General features: G+C 52.7%; 2 protein-coding genes across 3 annotated transcripts; one reads left to right on the forward strand and one right to left on the reverse strand.

Annotated features, from left to right (window-relative positions):
- Nucleotides 1–4,126: 4,126 nt before the first annotated feature.
- PEX6 (peroxisomal biogenesis factor 6) lies at nucleotides 4,127–15,972 on the forward strand. 2 transcript variants are annotated; one of them, XM_041753980.1, is made up of 17 exons: nucleotides 4,127–4,803; nucleotides 6,546–6,709; nucleotides 7,181–7,264; nucleotides 10,693–10,795; nucleotides 10,880–11,013; nucleotides 11,667–11,778; nucleotides 12,134–12,342; nucleotides 12,756–12,951; nucleotides 13,134–13,210; nucleotides 13,376–13,508; nucleotides 13,589–13,794; nucleotides 13,916–13,977; nucleotides 14,218–14,326; nucleotides 14,628–14,744; nucleotides 14,862–14,939; nucleotides 15,262–15,401; nucleotides 15,536–15,972. In XM_041753980.1, the coding sequence occupies exons 1-17, from the start codon at nucleotides 4,186–4,188 to the stop codon at nucleotides 15,670–15,672; spliced, it is 2,679 nt and encodes an 892-aa protein (XP_041609914.1). In that variant the 5' UTR covers nucleotides 4,127–4,185; the 3' UTR covers nucleotides 15,673–15,972. The 2 variants fall into 2 exon arrangements, with proteins under 2 accessions (XP_041609914.1, XP_041609904.1); XM_041753970.1 differs by having other exon boundaries at nucleotides 4,128–5,067.
- A 131-nt stretch (nucleotides 15,973–16,103) lies between these two features.
- GNMT (glycine N-methyltransferase) lies at nucleotides 16,104–18,796 on the reverse strand. Its single transcript, XM_041754006.1, has 6 exons — nucleotides 18,571–18,796; nucleotides 17,694–17,821; nucleotides 17,134–17,250; nucleotides 16,784–16,926; nucleotides 16,568–16,689; nucleotides 16,104–16,484 (listed from the first exon to the last, which is right to left on the reverse strand). Exons 1-6 carry the CDS (start codon nucleotides 18,774–18,776, stop codon nucleotides 16,313–16,315), a joined length of 888 nt encoding a protein of 295 aa, XP_041609940.1. The 5' UTR covers nucleotides 18,777–18,796; the 3' UTR covers nucleotides 16,104–16,312.
- Between the last annotated feature and the right edge of the window lie 232 nt (nucleotides 18,797–19,028).

Consider the following 19,028-nt stretch of genomic DNA (forward strand, 5'->3'; position numbering starts at 1 on the left):
CCTCGGATTGGCTATTGGGGCTAAGCTGCTTCCTTTTTTTCTCATTGGAAAGGAAGAGTACAAACCGCCAGGGTTCGTCTCCCAGAATTGGCTGAAGTGGGAGGTCCCGCCCTAAAGTGGGTCGAGCTCAATGAGGGAGGCGGGGATAAGGGGAAGCTCAAGCTTAGCACTCAGTGCCGCACTCCCGGCGTCTGGTGTGCGTCGGCCTCGGCCATTCTTTGCAGCCCCTTCCTTTCTAAAGTGGCTCTCACTCTTTACCCGCTCTGCTCCTTCGCCCAGTACGAATGGAAGGAGAGTAGCCTTAAAATGAAGGGTACCTTTCTTCATCAGGGTAACTTAGCACTAATTGCATATGCAAAGTTGGTGGAGAGAGCTCCCAAGAGTCCTCCAGGGCATCCGTTTCCTAAATGGGGCTTGCAGAGAATCAAAGGGGAAGGCTGGCTAGCTGGGACCTTGGTGAGATTGAGACGAAAATCCTGGATTTGTTACAATTTTGGAAAGAGGGTCCCCATTCCTATTGCATGTGTCCTGGGATTATGGAACCAGCAAATTGGAACACTTGGGAATACAGTGGAAAAAACTACGTCTTTGTTGGAATATTTTAGGATATACCATCCCTTACCTCCATCCTGCTCAAGCCAGTATCCTAATGGATAAGATCATTTCCTGCCCTCAGGGAGTTGTCTGGTGAAGTTCACAGGCTTGTATAAACAGATGCTTAAGATACAATGCAATAAATTTCACAACCCTAGAGGTGGCTGGAGGAATGTGTTTCAGAAAGTGGACTCCATTAGACGATGGACTATATGAAGAAACTGGAGAAAGCTCAAGAAAAAGCCTGTGGCTCTTGACTAGAAGAGCAATGTTAAGACAAAGTCCATGGCAGGGAAAAGAAAAGACAAAATTGGGAAATGTGTAGAATCAACAGGATTTGGTGACTCACTGGATTGTGGGGAAGACGGTAAGGGAAAGGGAGGAGTTGAAGATGACTTCTGAAGCCATCAGAGATATAGGTAGAAAACTGGTGTCCTAATGGCAAAGGAAGTAAAAGAGGATTGCTCAATGGTACTGGATTCCAGGGAATGATTAAGATAAAGATCAAACAACACCACTTCGATTCTAAAGTTGTAGGTGATCTCTAAAGGAAAGTTTTAGAGAAGTAGAAGGAAGATTATAATGGTTGAAGAGTGAGCAAGAGATATGGAAGTAAAGGCAACAGACATTGCTCCTATCTTATAGAAATAGTATTTGGCTCCCAACGATTAACGACAATTCAAAGTAGTATGAAGGTGACTGCATGCCAACCATTATTTGCTGGGGGAAAAGCCTGGGAAGAAAGGATATTTATTTGTGGATGGATATTTGTGTCTACATTAGTGCTGAACTACAGGAGCACTGTAGTCCTGAGACCTAGAACTTGCCTATGTAAAACAGGCATATCCTTTTTGGACTCACCCCACCATCCTCCCAGTTCTCGGTCCCTCTGGGAAGCAAGGGACAGAGCCACATAATACAGTTCAGAACTACCCAATGGGAACTTTCATCCATGTGAATTCAGGTCCCTAGTACATTCTTACATGCTCTTTTAAAGATCTGAAACTATGGGGATCCCTGGGTGGCTCAGCGGTTTAGTGCCTGCCTTGGGCCCAGAGGGTGATCCTGGGGTCCCGGGATCGAGTCCCACATCGGGCTCCCTGCATGAGGCCTGTTTCTCCCTCTGCCTGTGTCTCTGTCTCTCATGAATAAATAAATAAAATCTTAAAAAGAGAGAGAGAGAGATCTGGAACTAGACCAGGAACCTGGCTAACTCAGTGGAGCATGTGACTTGATTTGGGGTTGTGAATTTTAGCCCCATGTTGGGCATAGAGATTACTTAAAAAATAAATAAGGTAGAGGTCTGCCTGAGTGGCTCAGTTGGCCCAACTCTTGATTTTGGCTCAGTTGTGATCTCAGGGTTGTGAGATTGAGCCTCGAGTCAGGACCCATGCTCAGCATGGAGTCTGCTTAAGATTTTCTCCCTCTCCCTCTGTCCTCACCTCAAGCAGGCCTGTGTGCTCTCAAACACACACACACACACACACACAACACAAAACCAAACAAAATCTTTAAAAAAAAGTGGAACTGGGCAAGTTCAAATTTAAGATTAGAAGTACCTCCAGGAACTACAATCAGACATTTAAAAAATATTTTCTGGGAGGCTCAGTCAGTTGAGCATCCAATTTTTTTTTTTTAAGATTTTATTTATTTATTCATGAGAGACACAGAGAGGTGAAGATATAGAGGGAGAAGCAGGCTCCTTATAGAGAGCCCGTTGTGGGACTTGATCCCTGGACTGGGATCATGCCCTGAGTAGAAGGCAGAGGCTCAACTGCTGAGCCACCGAGGCATCCCATCCCAGGGCATCCAACTCTTGATCTCAGCTGGGGTCTTGAATTCAGGGTATTGAACTTGTTATGAGTTCAAGCCCAGTGTGGAGCCTACTTAAACTTTTTTTAAAATTAAAAATAAATAAATGCACAAAGAGACACCTGGGTGGCTCAGCGGTTAAAGCGTCTGCCGTCAGCCCAGGGCGTGATCCTGAGGTTCTGGGATGGAGTCCCACATCTGGCTCCCTGCATGGAGCCTGCTTCTCCCTCTCTGTGTCTCTGCCTCTGTGTGTGTGTGTGTCTTTATGAATAAATAAAATCTTTAAAAAAATAAAAATTTAAAAATTAAAAAAACCAAAAAAATAATAAATGTATAAAAATGCTTTCTGTGACTATAATACATAAATTAAAAAGAAATTAAAAAAATGCTTTCTTATCTCGCTAGGAATAGAAATATCTTGGGATGCCTGGGTGGCTCAGCAATTGAGCGCTGCCTTTGGCTCAGAGTATGATCCCAGGATCCAGGATTGAGTCCCACATCAGGCTCCCTTGTGGGGAGACTGCTTCTCCCTCTGCCTGTGTCTCTGCCTCTTTCTCTGTGTCTCTCATGAATAAATAAAATATTTTTTTAAAAAGAAATATCTTATAACATGTAAATCCAATATTCAACACTCAGGTTTTCAGGAAATTTTTGAGAATTCATAATGTACAAAGTATAAGACTGCCTCAAGTTGTTCAGCTGTGAAGGAAAAGAGAAAGTTGGGCAGTGGGGCAGTGGTTAGAGGAGACTGCAAGGTTCAGAAAGAGTAGCTTACCACCAACCAATCCATTGATTCTAAGTGCGAATATTTTGTTGTTGTTGTTGTTGTTGTTGTTGTTAGTAACTGGAAGTGTGGCCTGCCAGTGTCCAACTGTCTTGTACAGAGCAGTGAAGGTGGAGACAAGGATGGAATCTAACAGCAAAGTTGGGAAGGGAGCTGTTGATTCCTGCTCATGACTGAAGCCTTGAACCCCTCTCTTCTGCCTGCTTTACTGCCCCCCCACACACACACATCCACCCCACCCTACAGGGTAGAAAAGACGTGGGTTTCCGGTCTGCAACGATTCCTGGGCTGGGGAGAGCAACTGGTTTTGGAGCTGCTTTGTCTTCACTTCAAGTTTGGTGGGAGTAGAACGAACAGGACAACAAACAGGACAAGAACACTGGACCGTGTATTTTGTGTAAGATGTGCTGGAACAGGTGTGGCAGCACCGAGCACTCCAGGGCTACCGAATCACAAGCGGTAATCCGGGCGGCAGCCACTGTATATCCATAAGCACGTCTGAGACAGTTTTATCCCACCACTCCCTCCTGCAGCCTTCCCCACAACTCCCGAACCTCGGTGCCTACAGTCCCACCGTGGATGCTGCAGGACTTCCACAGAGGACTGGACTCCTTCCTACACGCTCCACCCAGCGCTCTCAGCTCTGGGACAAGCCGGTCTCGGGCACGCTGAAGGTTCGATGATGATTCGATTAACTGTTTAAGCGCATGGCGGGGAGTTGAGGGGACCTCACTCCCCTAGCAGGCGCAGAGGGCAGACGCCTGCGAACACTGTCTCGAAAGGACTACGCAACGGCAGCGAGCGTGTCACTGCCACCGAGGCGCCAACCCCCGGCACCCAGCCGCCGCTCACCCTCCGGGAGCACGCTGCCCGCGCCCGGCGCCCCGCCCGCCCTCCTCGCCCCTCCCCCCGGCGGAAGCGGAAGCGGAAGCGGCGTGCGGTCCCTGGACCCGGAAGCGGCTTTCCTGCGCCTTCCGCGGCGGTCTCCTGTCGCCATGGCGCTGGCGGTTTTGCGAGTCCTGGAGCCCTTCCCGACCGAGGCACCCCCGCTGGCTGTGCTGCTGCCCCCCGGGGGCCCGTGGCCTGCGGCGGGGCTGGGCCTGGTGCTGGCCCTGCGGCCCGCAGGGGAGAGCCCCGCGGGGCCGGCCCTGCTAGTGGCGGCCCTGGAGGGGCCGGACGCGGAGACGGAAGAGCAGGGTCCCGGGCCCCCGCAGCTGCTGGTTAGCCGCGCGCTGCTTCGGCTTCTGGCTCTGGGCTCTGGGGCGTGGGTGCGGGCGCGGCCCGTGCGGCGGCCGCCGGCGCTGGGCTGGGCGCTGCTGGGCACCTCTCCGGGGCCCGGGCTCGGACCGCGAGTCGGGCCGCTGCTGGTGCGGCGCGGAGAGGCCCTGCCTGTGCCCGGGCCGCGGGTGCTGGAGACACGGCCAGCGTTGCAAGGGCTGCTGGGCCCAGGGACGCGGCTAGCTGTGACTGAGCTCCGTGGGCGGGCCAAACTGGGTCCGGAGGCCGGGGACTGCAGCCGGCCTCCACCCCCGCCCGTGGTGTCCTCCTTCGCGGTTAACTGCACGGTCCGGCGACTCCGGGGAGTTCTGGGAGGGACTGGAGATTCGCTGGGGGTAAGCCGGAGCTGTCTCCGTAGCCTGGGCCTCTTCCAGGGCGAATGGGTGTGGGTGACCCGGGCCGGAGAGTCGTCAAACACTTCCCAGCCACACTTGGCCAGGGTGCAGGTCCTAGAGCCTCGCTGGGACCTCTCTGAAAAGCTGGGACCCGGCTCTGGGCAGCCAGGAGAGCCCCTCGCTGACGGACTGGCCCTCGTGCCTGCCACTCTTGCTTTTAATCTCGGCTGTGATCCCTTGGAAGTAGGAGAGCTCAAAATTCAGGTAGGATACAGGACTAAGGTCAGGAGTGCTTCCACTCCTTATTCCCTCTCCCTATCTCGACTGAATTTGAAGAGGAGAGCTGTAGAATATAAGTCCCTTGCTAGATCTTAATGTCTCTTAGTCTTATTTATCTATTCTCTACAATCAAAATGTAATCCTCCATGGTGTAGTTGGGCATGGGAAAGGCTTCCTTCCATCTATTGAGGTGAAAGGAGAGAATCATTATTAATCACTGGTTGTATACAGTAATCTACTTAATCAATTGTTTGTTGAATTGCTACAGCGTATCCAGAATTGTATTGAGTAATATGGAGGATGATACCTCATTTCTTTTACTCATGCTTATTTATCCTTGACTTCACATTCCTTCCTGCTCTTCTAGCCTCATCTGTTAAAGTTTTACCATCCTTTCCTTCAAAGCCCATCTAAAGATGCCGCCTTCTTAAAGCCTTACATAATCATACCACGCATTTAACTTGACTTCTCCCTCCTGTAGCGTTTTGTACCTTTCCTCGGGACATTTATTTTCTATTCAGTTATGATTATGTACTGTCTAATCCTCAGTTATGTATTGTAAATCTCTTGAAGGGAAGGGCTCTTTACTATTTTTAGTGCCTGGTGTTTGATTTTAATATTTTATTAAATATACCCAAGAGAAGTTTTTGGTTTCTGCCTTTAAGGAGATTACCTCAAAAAGATTGTTGTATTTGGGGGGACAAATATAGTCTGTTTAATTAGGCACCTAGATGTATGCTTTAGCTCTGTACTGTCCAACATGGAAGCCACTAGCCACATTGTGGCTTTTTAAATTAATTAAAACTAAATAAAATTTAAAACTCAGGTTTTTTTTTTATTGTTTTAGTCACATGTCACATGCTCAGTAGCACATAGAGGTGACATTTCTATCACTGTAAAAAGTTCTGTTAGATAATGCTGGCATAGCCAATTCATGCTATCAGATGTCAAGAGGGATATAATATATGCATAACTGGGAGTCAGGTGTGGATTTCCTTTTGAATGGAGGAAAAACTGAAGTCCTCAGACTGGAGCTCATTTGGCTGAACCGACCCTTTGAGCTTCAGTGAGATCATAGCCTTTTCCCACAGCCTGAATTCAGTGTCCCCACTAATGTCCAATTAATAGCAATCCCAGTTACTGCCTGGTGTGACTCAAAAGGACTTACGGGAATTAAATGTCTTTACCACTTTCCTGGCTCGGGGGCCGACCTGAAGGTATCACAGAAAGGTTATTTTTACTGGGGAATTCTTTGGAGCTAGAGTCAGAAATCTCTTCCTGGTGCCCATGACAAGGAGAGGTTTCTGTTTCTAGGGAAGATACAGGTATTCAGTTTGGCTACCTTAGGCCTCCCCTCCCACAGTTCTTGTGGATAGAGAGTGCAAATATTGGCTGCTAAAGTTAAGATGGGGCAGAGCCTGACTCCTTGGAAGGTTATAAGGTGGTGGTTATTTCTCTAATAGAGGTATTCAGAAGGCTCCGGCGCCCCTGAAGACAAAGGAAGCTGCTCAGTGCTGTCTGGGCCTCTGTTTGCCAAAGAGTTACACATCGAAATTGTATCCTCTCCCCACTACAGCACTAATGGAAATTACGACCATGTTCTTTACCGGCACTTTCAGACACCCAGGTTAGCTGCTTACCCCTTTCAGGAGTATAGCATCTCACCCATTCTCTCCTCCTCTCCTATGCCTTAGACAAGTTCCCACAGACTCTGACTTTACAGAGCCACACTGTAGGCAGTATTGTAGCTAGATGCCTCTTGGTGTGGCATGTGGTCAATAGAAGAGAAATTGGTACCATGAGGTGAATCTGGACATTCTAAACTGAGAAACCTCTTTGATTTGAGAGGGCACCCAAAGAGCCAGGATCCTGCTCCAACCCTCACTGCTCTGTGATCCCCCTTTCTAGCCTCTCTGCTATTCCCCCCAGCTCATTCTAGGTCAGACTTGTTCTCTGGATAACTAACTGCATGGGATCTCTGAGTGGGGGAGGGGGTAGGCCCTTATAGTCTGTAGGTTGAGAGTGGATATGCGGGGATGTGCCAGGCCCATGCTTTAACTCTCATTGTGAGCTGACCAAGGCCACTGCTGTGTTGCAGGGCAGTCCAGGAAGGGGATGTTCTGTGTGTACCAACAGTTGGGCAAGTAGAGATCCTGGAAGGAAGCCCAGAAAAACTGCCCAGGTATGCAGCTGCCTCCTATCTTATCCCAGCTGGGAGTCCTAATCTGGGTGTAAGAGTTCTGTGATCCCCTCCCCATGAGTTGTATGGAATAATTTTGTATATAAGAAAAATGTATTCTTCTGTACATTTTTCCAGAAAAAGGGTACATGCTTTCTTCAGATTCTCAAATAGGTGCAGGATTAAAAAAAGATTAGGAACCACTGCCTGCTGCCCTTGGGATGTGTTTATCCTCAAATTATTGGGTGGTCATAGGTAAAGGAAAGCATTGTGAAGTTTAAGGGCCTAGACTAACATGAGATTCCTTGCTTCATTCTCAACCTCAGTGTTTTTTGGGCCAGGTTTCAGGCCACACCTCCTATATACTCAACATAAGGAGACCCAGGCTTTGATTTCTGCCCTAATTAATGGTGTGTATACATGCAGCTTTTCAATCCTATCTCCCAAAACGGCGGAGAGACAGATTCCTGCCGTCATTGAGAGGCATTCTCTTTTTCCTTTTCCTGAATAAAGAGTGAGAAATTTAGCATTACTGAACCAAGCACCCAAACAAAGGGTCTAACCTTTCTCCTCCCTGTAGCCCCTGGTCACAGAGGTTGCATGTAAAAGAGTGAGGCAAATATTTCAGAGACTGCTCTGGCTTTATGTGAAGTGGGAGACTATGTGGCCTGATACCCCAAGATTGATTTCCTATAGCAGTGTACTAGGAGAGCACAGCTGATTGACCTGCTAATCCAACATTCAGGGGATTTCAGTGAGGTGGGGGGACCAGCTGGAAATAAAGAGTTGGCATGCCCAAGGTCTCTGGCCTAGCCAGCCTGGGTCCTTTGCCAAGACATGCATTGTCTGGAGTGCCTGATTCATCCTTGGTCAACGTTCAGACCTGTGGTACCCACACCCCATTTAATGTTTATGGCACCTCTTTGAGCTTTCCCAAATTAAATCTACAACTGAGGCCAGGCTGGCATGTATTAGCCACTTCCCACTTCTGTTGCATCTTAAATATAGTCAGTATCTACAGGCTAGCTTTCCACCCTTTGTACTTTCAAAGAAAAGCAGGCACTGGGACCCTTCTGAGACAGACCAGCAAGCCTGTTCTATTCCTGGATCTCTGCTGTTCCGGCCTAGTAGAGACCTCCCTCCCTCCCCTGGATGCTGAGCACACACTTCTTTCTCCTGAGCAGGTCCTGGAAAGCAGGGTTAGGGTGGGCAGGTGGGTCCAAGGACAGACAGACGAGTGCTTTAGCCCTCCTCCCTCAGACCTGGTAAAGGAAGCTTTGCTAGGAGGCTCCTGTGATCCCTGGAACGGAATTCCAGAGTTGGTGATGTAGCCTCTTCAGGCTCTTCCACAGTTTCACTTCCCCGGAGCAAGTCACCAGGATCCAGCTCCACTGTCTCCCATCTGGCTCTTGAGAACACAACCCAGCGTTTCCCAGCAATATCCAGAGGTCTGATCCTTGTACTCACGGAGATGGTCCTACTGCTGTCTGTGGAAGGGAGGAGTTCCCCTTAACCCCCCACAGTGCTGTTCCCCCTTGGATTCCACTGCTTATCATGTGCACTGACTCAGGATTGAGATTCCAGATTCTAGACCTACTCACTGTTCATTTATACTGAATAACAGTAAGACACAGGCTTCCTTATGTTCCAATTTTTATCACGATAACTACCTGCCCTAATAATTGCAAGAGTTCCGAATACCAATCTGGTATGCTTCTCCCCTCCACCCAGAGGTATTCCCACATGTCCCACTTTGCTGCCAGAGGAAGCAGCTTTATTACTGAAACAATGTGAACAAAGGGATTTGCACCAACTAGAACTTAGGCCCAAATTATAGTCTGAGCCAAGTCCTTGCCTTTCCACCCGAGAATTAAACAGGGGAGTAGTTCATCATTTCTTTATCAGGAAGATTGGGCTAGTAACTACTCTGCAGGGGAGCAGGTTGAGTAGTCCCAACTCACTCTAACACTAGCCTGGGACTGCACAACCCTGGTTATGGCCGGGGGACCTTTCAAAAAATACACCAGACCTATTGGAGTAGAGTCAAGGTGAGGCTGGGGCCCGTGTAGTCTTTTTTAATTTTTTCCAAAGGAGAGAAAAATGTTAATTTAAAAAATTGAGTTGGGTGCCTGGCTGGGTCAGTCAGTAGAACATGCAACTCTTTTTTTTTTTTTTTAAAGATTTTATTTATTTATTCATAGAGACACAGCTAGAGAGAGGCAGAGACACAGGCAGAGGGAGGAGCAGGCTCCATGCAGGGAGCCTGATGTGGGACTCGATCCCGGGTTTCCAGGATCACACCCGGAGCTGCAGGTGGCGCTAAACCGCTGCGCCACCGGCGCTGCCCAGAACATGCAACTCTTGATCTTGGGGTCTTGAGTTTGAGTCCCACATTGGACATAGAGATTACTTTTTAAAAATTTGACATATAATTCACGTTTAAAGTGTACAATTCTGTGGCTTTTACTGTATTCACAAGGTTATGCAACCAACACCACTATCTAGTTGCAGAACATTTTCATCACCCCCAAACCTGTACCCATTAACAGTCCCTCCCTACTCCTTCCTTCCCTTGGCCCCCAGCAGTTACCAATCTGCTGAATGAAATCATACAATATGTGGGAGATGATTTTCAAGTTTCACAGATAATTCTGTGCAGCCAAAAAGGATTAATCATTAGATGTCTTTTTAAAAATTATTTATTCATGAGAGACACAGAGAGGCAGACATAGAGGGAGAAGTGGGTTCCTCTCAGGGAGTCCAATGTGGGACTCAATCCCCAAACCAGGGATCACGCCCTGAACCAAAGGCAGATGCTCAACCACTGAGCCACCCAGGCGTCCCCATTAGATGTCTTTAATAAGGGATATGCAATTAGATTTTAGTGGAATTATTGGGTAAGAGACAAGGGATACTTCAGCTGAGGTTTTGGAAGTCTTTTTTTTTTTTTTTTTTTTAAGATTTTATTTATTTATGAGAGATAGAAGCAGAGACATAGGCAGAGGGAGAAGCAGGCTCCCTGCAGGGAACCTGATGCGGGACTTGACCCCAGGATCCTGGAATCATGACCCAAGCCAAAGGCAGATGCTACCACTGAGCCACCCAGGTGCCCCTACAGCTGTGGCTTCTCACTGGAATGGGTGGCCATTAAATACATCCCCAAGGCTCTCTGACAGTTGTCATGAGGGATGTGAAGGGCAGTTATCCCTTCTGCCTTCAAAATGTGAATGAGCCAGCCAGCAAGAGAAGAAAGATCACTTGCTTTATCTATTCCTCGCCCCTTCCTTACCACCTGCCATGTCTGGGGGCAATTATTCATGCTTTTCTTGAGTTTGCCTCTGCAGCAGACCTCTATGAGACAACAACCTTGTCCTTAGGGAGGGGTATATGTGGGCTCTGCATCCTGGGTTCATTGGGCTTCTTTCCTGCAGGTGGTGGGAGATGTTTTTTAAAGTGAAGAAAACCATTGGGGAAGCTCCAGATGGGCCCACCAGTGCCTACCTGGCGGACATCACCCATACCTCCTTGTATTTGGTGAGGCCCTGGGGATGGGAGTAGAGCTGGGAAAGGGAACAGAAACAGCTTCCAAACACTAAAGCTTTCTCCCACCTTTCACAGGTGGGTTCTACCCTGAGCCTTGTTCCCAGCCTCACTTCAGGAGAATCTACTCCCTGGAACAGCTTGTCTCCTCCAGGCCTGGAGACCTTGGTGACTGAGCTCTGTGCTGCTCTGAAGCCTCGCCTCCAGCCAGGGTGAGTGAGGCTGCAGCCTCTGGGTGTGAGAAAAGTCTGCTCGGGACATCTCTGGAGGGGCAGTGGGCTAGACAAGTGGTTCCTAATGTGCTGGCCAGTGTAGGGTTGAGGGGACCTCCCTCAAACGAGTATGCCCAGGCCAGTAGCCCATGCCCTTTCTGTAAGCAGACTCCTGGGCTCCTTTCTGGGATAACCTCCATCCTCCAAGGTGGCTGTGGAGGAACAATCTCCACCAGGGACAGCTGTCTCTGAGACTGCCCTTCCCCTTGGGGAAGCCCACTAGCCATTCTGGCCTTCACCACCCTGGCCCCCAAAGATACAGCTCCTCATACCACTGGCCTAAGTGTAGACACAGACCTTTCCCTAATTCCTCTCAATACAATGCATAGACATAACAGTCAAGGCTTTGATGACATTGAAGGCAGCGTTGACAAAAGGCAATTGTCCTGGCTACTGGATATGCTCCATGCCCCTGCCAGGGCACCACAGGTGGTGTGGGAAATTCAGCTTCTCCATGTGGAAACATCCCTGAAGGAGGGGATGCCATAAGGAGAGAGAAAGTGTCTGCTTTCTAGATCCAGGGTCCCTATGTTCTTGGGGGCTCGTAAGTTTGAGCAGAATGGAGGAGACAAGTGTCCATTCTCTGGTTACAGAGGTGCCCTGCTGACAGGAACCAGTAGCGTCCTTCTGCGGGGTCCCCCTGGCAGTGGGAAGACCACAGCTGTCACTGCAGCCTGCAGCCGCCTCGGCCTCCACCTACTGAAGGTGAGGGTACCTGGAGAGTTCAACCCCAGCTACACCTCCCAGCCCAGATTCTCTCCTCCTCTCCCCCTCTGGCTACTAGCCTGGCCCTGCTGCCTCAGGCAGGTGAGCCAGTAGGTCAGGCATATTCCCAGAATTCTCAGCTACCAAAAGATACTTTCAAAAAGGAAGGGGTTTAAAGATTTGGATGGATAGTCCAGGTTAGGGAAAAGAGGTAGGATTTGAACAGGGTTAATTTCTCCCCTATCTCTACCCTCTAAAAAAATATGGCCTGCATCTTCTTCTGGCTCCTCTCCCTTGCCATTCCCGCCTCAGTCACATGTGCCCTTTGCTCAGACCACTGGGGCCTCCTCCCCAGGTGCCCTGCTCTAGCCTCTGTGCAGACAGTAGCGGGGCTGTGGAGAAAAAACTGCAGGCCACCTTCTCCCGGGCTCGGCGCTGCCGGCCTGTGGTTCTGTTGCTGACAGCCGTGGACCTTCTGGGCCGGAACCGTGATGGGCTAGGTGAGGACGCCCGTGTGGTGGCCACGCTGTGTCACCTCCTCCAGGATGAGGACCCCCTCACCAGGTATGATGCAGAGCTGGGTCTGGAAAAAGGCAGGGCCCAGCCCTCACCCCCTCCAGCCTTTTGTCCTCTCTCCCTCAATAGCTTCTCAGACATCCCACCCATATGTGACAGTCCTGAGCTGAGGAATTTAGGGTATCCAGAGGGAGGGGGATGCAGTCCCTAGTATTTCGTGGGGAGCAGTATATCAAAGAACAAAACACAGCCTCTACCATCAGTGAGTTCCATCTATGAGGGGGGAAGCACAGGTCCCCCTCTCAAGGTACGCCCATGAAGCTTTGAGGTGCTCACCTCCCTTTCCTATCCCAGCACCCACCCACCCACCTCCGTGCCCCGACTGCACCAGCCTCATGACAAGACAGTGCTCAGGGCTGCCAGCCGCATTCTTGCCCTCAGCACCCTCCCTTTGTCTGCAGCTGCCCGCCCCTGATGGTCGTGGCCACCACCAGCCAGGCCCAGGACCTGCCTGCTGATGTGCAGACAGCGTTCCCTCACGAGCTGGAGGTGCCTGTGTTGTCAGAGGGGCAGCGGCTCAGTGTCCTTCAGGCTCTCACTGCCCACCTCCCCCTTGGCCAAGAGGTGAACCTGACGCAGCTGGCACGGAGGTGTGCGGTGAGTCCCTGGGCAGGGGACGGGCCTCCCCACCTTCTCTGTCATGGGACTACAGTCCCGCTGGTATGGGTAGAAGACCACAAGGCACCAACACTGGGCCTCTGCTACAGCTGGGGGACTGGCCTCCCTGGGACTCCTGGCTACTGAGCTCTGCTCACATACCCTTTCCCGCGGTTCCCCAGGGCTTTGTGGTAGGGGATCTCTATGCCCTTTTGACCCACAGCAGCCGGGTAGCCTGCACCAGGATCAAGAACTCAGGGTAAGGAACCTGGGCATGGGAGGGAAAAGAAGGCAAGAGGAAATACAGTTGGGTGGGAGCTGGTCAAGGGCAGGGGGTGGTGTGGGGTAGGAAGGAACCAGGACCCTGACGGGGAGGATGCTTTTAGGTCAGCTCCTCCAGAGGTCTTCCTGGGTTTCTCTTTAGTTTGGCAGGTGGCTTGAGTGAGGAGGACGAGGGGGAGCTATGTGCCGCTGGCTTTCCCCTCCTGGCTGAGGATTTTGGGCAGGCACTGGAGCAGTTGCAGACAGCTCACTCCCAGGCCATTGGAGCCCCCAAGGTAGAGACTCCAGGTCCTCGAAGGTAGGATGGGAGCTCTATCCACCACCATGTCCCAACCACACACTTTCCATCTCCTAGATCCCCTCAGTGTCCTGGCATGATGTGGGCGGGCTGCAGGAAGTGAAGAAGGAGATTCTGGAAACCATTCAGCTCCCTCTAGAGCACCCCGAGCTGCTGAGCCTGGGCCTCAGGCGCTCGGGTCTTCTGCTCCATGGTCCCCCTGGCACGGGCAAGACTCTCCTGGCCAAGGCAGTAGCCACCGAATGCAGCCTTACCTTCCTCAGGTGGCGAGGGGGTGTGGAAGGGGTGGTGGGCAGACCAGGAGCTGCCTCAGGCTGGGGAAAGGGCTGACTGAGAAGTCAGTTGTGTGTTCATGCATCTGATGAATCCCATCCTCTTCCTCAGTGTGAAGGGGCCTGAGCTCATCAACATGTATGTAGGCCAAAGTGAGGAGAATGTGCGAGAAGGTGAGTGAGGAAAGGCCAGGCTTCTAGCCCTTCCTAAACCCTGCTGGCCCTTGTGCTGCCTCAATCCTCCAGCAACTCCGGGCCTTTCCAAAGTCTCATGGTGCTTTCTACAAAGCACCTTCCCAGGGTGGCCTAGTACCTGGAGTGATGAATTGTCACACCTGGCTTTCCCTCCTCTATCACCTGACTTCAGACCCGCCCTTGAGCTTCCCCATCCCGTGGGTCCCTTTCTCTCCTCAGTGTTTGCCAGAGCCAGAGCCGCGGCTCCGTGCATTATCTTCTTTGATGAACTGGACTCGCTGGCCCCAAGCCGGGGGCGAAATGGAGACTCTGGAGGTGTGATGGACAGGTGGGGGTCTGAGCCAGACTGGAGTCGGGTCCAGCATGGAGGGATTTGACACAGGTTGCAGCAGTCCTCAGAGCCCAGAGTTGCTGCCATTCCAGTTCTGAAATAGTATAACAGAAGAGAATGGGGGCTGTGGACTTGGGTCAGGGACACTGAGGAGAACGGGGGGCCTGCATGGAGGGCTATAGAGGACACAACCAAGCATGTGGCCCTGTGGAGAAAGCTTGCAAGGAAGGGTACCACAGGCAGGGCAGAGGCTGAGGAAGGGCCAAGGACTCTCTGGCCTACATGTCCTCATTTGCAGGGTGGTGTCTCAGCTCCTGGCTGAGCTGGATGGGCTTCACAGCACTCAAGATGTGTTTGTGATTGGAGCCACCAACAGACCCGACCTCCTGGACCCTGCCCTTCTGCGGCCTGGCAGGTGTGTACCCCTATTCTCATCTCTACCAGGACCATCTAGGCCTGTCCCTTGACCCCCACCTTTGCCTCCTCCATCTTCATGCTGGGCTCCCTGACATTTACACCTATTTCCCTAAAGATTTGACAAGCTGGTGTTTGTGGGGGTGAGTGAGGACCGCGCCTCCCAGCTACGTGTCCTGAGCGCCATTACACGCAAGTACGCCCTGCTAGGGGGAGACTCTCACAGGGTTTGGGCCTTGGGATGTTTAGGGAATAAATGCAATGTGAAGAATAAGCCGGTCAGGGATGCCTTCTGACAGAGGATGCCAGGTAAGGGACGCCTGGGTGACTCAGCAGTTGAGCATCTGCCTTTGGCTCAGGGCATGATCCTGGGGTCCTGGGATAGAGTCCGCATTGGGCTCCCTGCAGGGAGCCCGCTTCTCCCTCTGCCTGTGTCTCTGCCTCTCTCTGTGTGTCTCATGAATAAATAAATCTTAAAAAAAAGAGGATGCCAGGTAAAACCTCTATCTGCATAACAGGTTCAAGCTAGAGCCCTCTGTGAGCTTGGTGAACGTGCTGGATCGCTGTCCTCCCCAGATGACGGGGGCAGACCTCTATTCCCTCTGCTCTGATGCCATGACAACTGCCCTCAAACGCAGGGTTCGGGACCTGGAGGAAGGTGAGCTACCTGCCAGCCCCATAGGCCAATTTGGGGGCCTCTGGGCAAGAAGATGATGCCCACTCCAGGGCTCTCCCCTCCTCGGACACAGGCCACAGCCTTTGTTGCTCCCTTGTCACCCTCCCCCCCACCAGGGCTGGAGCCCGGCAGTTCAACACTGCTACTCACCATGGATGACCTACTGCAGGCCGCTGCCCGGCTGCAGCCCTCAGTCAGTGAGCAGGAACTGCTCCGCTACAAGCGCATCCAGCGCAAGTTTGCCGCCTGCTAGGAGCCTCCTACCATCTGGGACCCTCCCCGCAAGGGCTGAAGGTACTTAGGTGTCCCCACAGAGACCTGAGAGAGCAAAGGGCTCCTCAGCAAGCTGTGGTTGCACCCAAAGGCTGCCTACCTCCAGGAGATCTCCTACATGCCGAGGAGCCCCATGGGGACTCAGAGGGCATCATCCCCCGCCTAGCTGTCCTTCCAGGCCAGCTCCAGCCCCAAGACTAAAGACCCTCTGCTCAGGAGGAGGAGCTTGGCCAGAGGGAGCCTCAGTCTTGGCTGAAAATAAAGTGGATGCTGCCCCCTGCTGGTTGTGATCTGAAAGATTGGAGTGTGAAAAGAGCTAGTTTGTGGAAGGACAAAGCCCCACGGGAGGGACAGGGAGGGGACGGTGGTGGGAGCTTGATCCTTCCCATATAAACACAAAACATGCAGAACTGAAAAAGGCACAGACTATATTGCTAATACTTCCATTTGCCCGAACCCAAATCCTGCACCCACAACAGCAGTCTTGCCCCTCCCAGCACCCCAGGATCTGCAGGGCTGGGGCTGGGCCGGGTATGTGACTGCTAGTCCCCACCTCCCCAGAAAGATCTGGCTGGCCATGTTGGGTGGAGGGTTGTAGGAGCTCAGGCCAGGTTCAGCGCTCAGTCCGTCCTCTTGAGCACATGGATAAAATAGCAAGGAATGGAGGCCTGGCCCGGCTTGTAAGGCTTGAAGTCACCCAGGACGCTGTGCTGGCACTTGCCCCCAAAGGCTGCTCGTAGCAACTCCGTGAAGGAAGCCAAACGGTGCGGGTAGTAGGACAGCCGGAACTTACTGCAACAGAGCCCCCAAGCAACCATGAGGACTGGTGGCCTCGGCACCACCCCCCTTCACCCGCTGCCAAGCCCAGTGGGTACCTCAAGCCAGGAGAACCATCCTGACCAGCCCCTGGCACCTGCACTGTATAGTCCAGGGTCACCATGTGGGCCTTGTTGTTCACTGTCAGCACTGATGTGGTGATGTCCTTGGTCAAGTCGCTCTGTAGGCAGTGGTGCAGGCTGCATTAGCAGGGCTGGACCCCAGGATCACATCCCCCATTCTGGGCTTCTCATCCCACCCCCCAGGGCCCTCACCTTATAGTAGATGTTCTTTCCTGGGGGTGCACAGCCTGTGCTGAGGATGTGGTCGTAGTTGCGATGGTCAATGACCAGCAGGCCCCCTGACCGCACCATGCTCGCGATGTTCTTCAGTGCCAGCCGGTGCTCACTCTGATCTCCTGAGCTCCAGGCAAGGGCAGAGAGGCTGCGTCCACTCAGGGCCCCAAGCACCAGTCTCCCTCCCAGCTTTTTCCTCCCCAGGGATACAGATGCCAAGTCAGGGAGGAGCAGAAAACAGTCTGCTCTGGCCAGGATAGCAGGCACCCAGGGGTCTGTGAAAAGAGGTATAGCTCAAAGGCCAGGCTCCAGGGTACACCCTGTCTCACCTTTGCAGTCTGGCAAGTGGGCAAAGCTGTTTCCAAGGCAGATGACAGCATCGAAGGCACCCCCTGGTGGCTGGGGCACATCTTTGTCCAGAGTCATCCAGTTGGCTTCTTCAATGACTGGGATCAGGAAGGGGAAGGAGAGCTCGAGGTGGCATGGAGGCACCAGCAGTACCCCTCTCCATTGAGTGCAGCCCTGCCTCAGTTTCCTCTTCAAGACACTTGGGGATTCCCCATCCAGTTAGGAGGAGGGGATTATTATGGATATGGAAGGTGAAGGGGAGGAGGGGTCAAGGGGGCAGGGAGGAAGCTGTGATGGGAAGAATGGCTCTGTGCTTACTGGGTTTTATTTGGGAGAAGACACTTATAATCAAAACTAGCCCCTCATTACCAGATACCTCATTCTAGTGCCTACGCCTCCCTTTCTGGTGAAATGAAACTAATTTTGCTGTCCCCTTAAGGAAAACAAACACCCGAATTTGCACAGGAATTAAAAGAGCCCAGGGCAGAGAGCATTGGGCCTTGGGGAGCTGGGTGGGGAAGGCCTGCCTGGACGTGCGTACCCCACTTGTCGAAGGCTGGCTCGTGCCGCCGGTTCCAGCGCTCTTTAAGTGCATACTTCAGCATCTTGTCACTGGCATCCACACTGGTCACGCTGAAGCCCTCTTCCACCAGCATGATGGAGTCCACCCTGGGCAGGGCCAGAGGGGAGAGAGGCAGGGAGGGGCAGTCAAGGGGCCTGGCAAAGGCAAGGAGGAGGCCCTGTGCTGGCCCCTTCTGTCTCCTCCACTCTTGGCTCTATTCCTCTTCTTCCTCTCCCCAGGCCCTCTCCACTGATCTCAAATGACCTGGCAAATGGGTTCCCTATCACCAGGTAGCAACTTTGGTGTTTTGTTAGCATCCCTTCAGAGCCAGGCACGCTGTCATTGTGCATTAATCCTCACGGCAACCCTGTGAGGTACATGGTGTTACCCTCACTTGAGAGATGAGGCAAACTGAGGTCCCTGGAATTTAGGAACCTGGGCACGTGGAAGTAGTACAGCATCTCTTCTCCACTAGGTAGAGGGGCCTTCACCCCTCTGGGGCAGGATTTCAACAACTCTAAGTGGGACATCACTGCATACATCTATCTTGAGGTTTTCTGAAGACCTTAAAAATGGATGTATCCAAAGCTCCTGGCACAGCGCGTGGCACGGCCAAGTATCGAACGAATTGTTAACTGTTAACACTGCCCAAGGCCACGACTCGGTAGCTGTGCCAGAGCCAGCACCCAGGAGAGCTTACATCGGTCTGGTCCCAAAGCCAAGCCGCCGCCGCCGCCGCCGCGCCGCCGGGAGGGTCCGGCCGTCGGCATCCCGAGCCCCCACCTCGCAGCCGGGGTGTCGCCAGCCCCTCCTCCCGGCCGGCACCCCCACCCCCAGGGCCCCGGCCCGCGCTCACCCGGTGCCGCAGGCCACGTCGAGCACCCGTTGGCAGCCGTGCTGGCGCAGCAGCCCGAGCAGCCAGGCCTTGTACTCGGCCGTGCGGCTGCGGGTGTCCCCGATGTAGAGCTGCCACACGCGCGCCGCCTCGCCGTCCGCGTACTGGTCCGGGAGCCCTTCGGCCGCCACCCCCAGGGAGCGGGTGCGGTACACGCTGTCCACCATCCTGCGGCGCGCCTGGCTCCGCGGCCGCCCGCCCGCATTTATAGCGCGGCCCGCCCGAGGCCGGCGCCCCACCTGCCCAATGGCAGGTGAGCGCGGGGACACGCCCCTGCCGGGCTGCGGCCTCGGGGCGGGGGGCGCTGCCGGGAGGTCTGAATAGGCCCTTCTCGCCCGCGGGAAGCCCAGCCCCCTGGGCGACCACCCGGCGGCAAAGGGCGCTCCCTGCCCCACCCACTGAAGCCAGGCCCCGCAGGA

This window comes from Vulpes lagopus, chromosome 1 (genome assembly GCF_018345385.1).
Source record: "Vulpes lagopus strain Blue_001 chromosome 1, ASM1834538v1, whole genome shotgun sequence".
NCBI lineage: Eukaryota > Metazoa > Chordata > Mammalia > Carnivora > Canidae > Vulpes > Vulpes lagopus.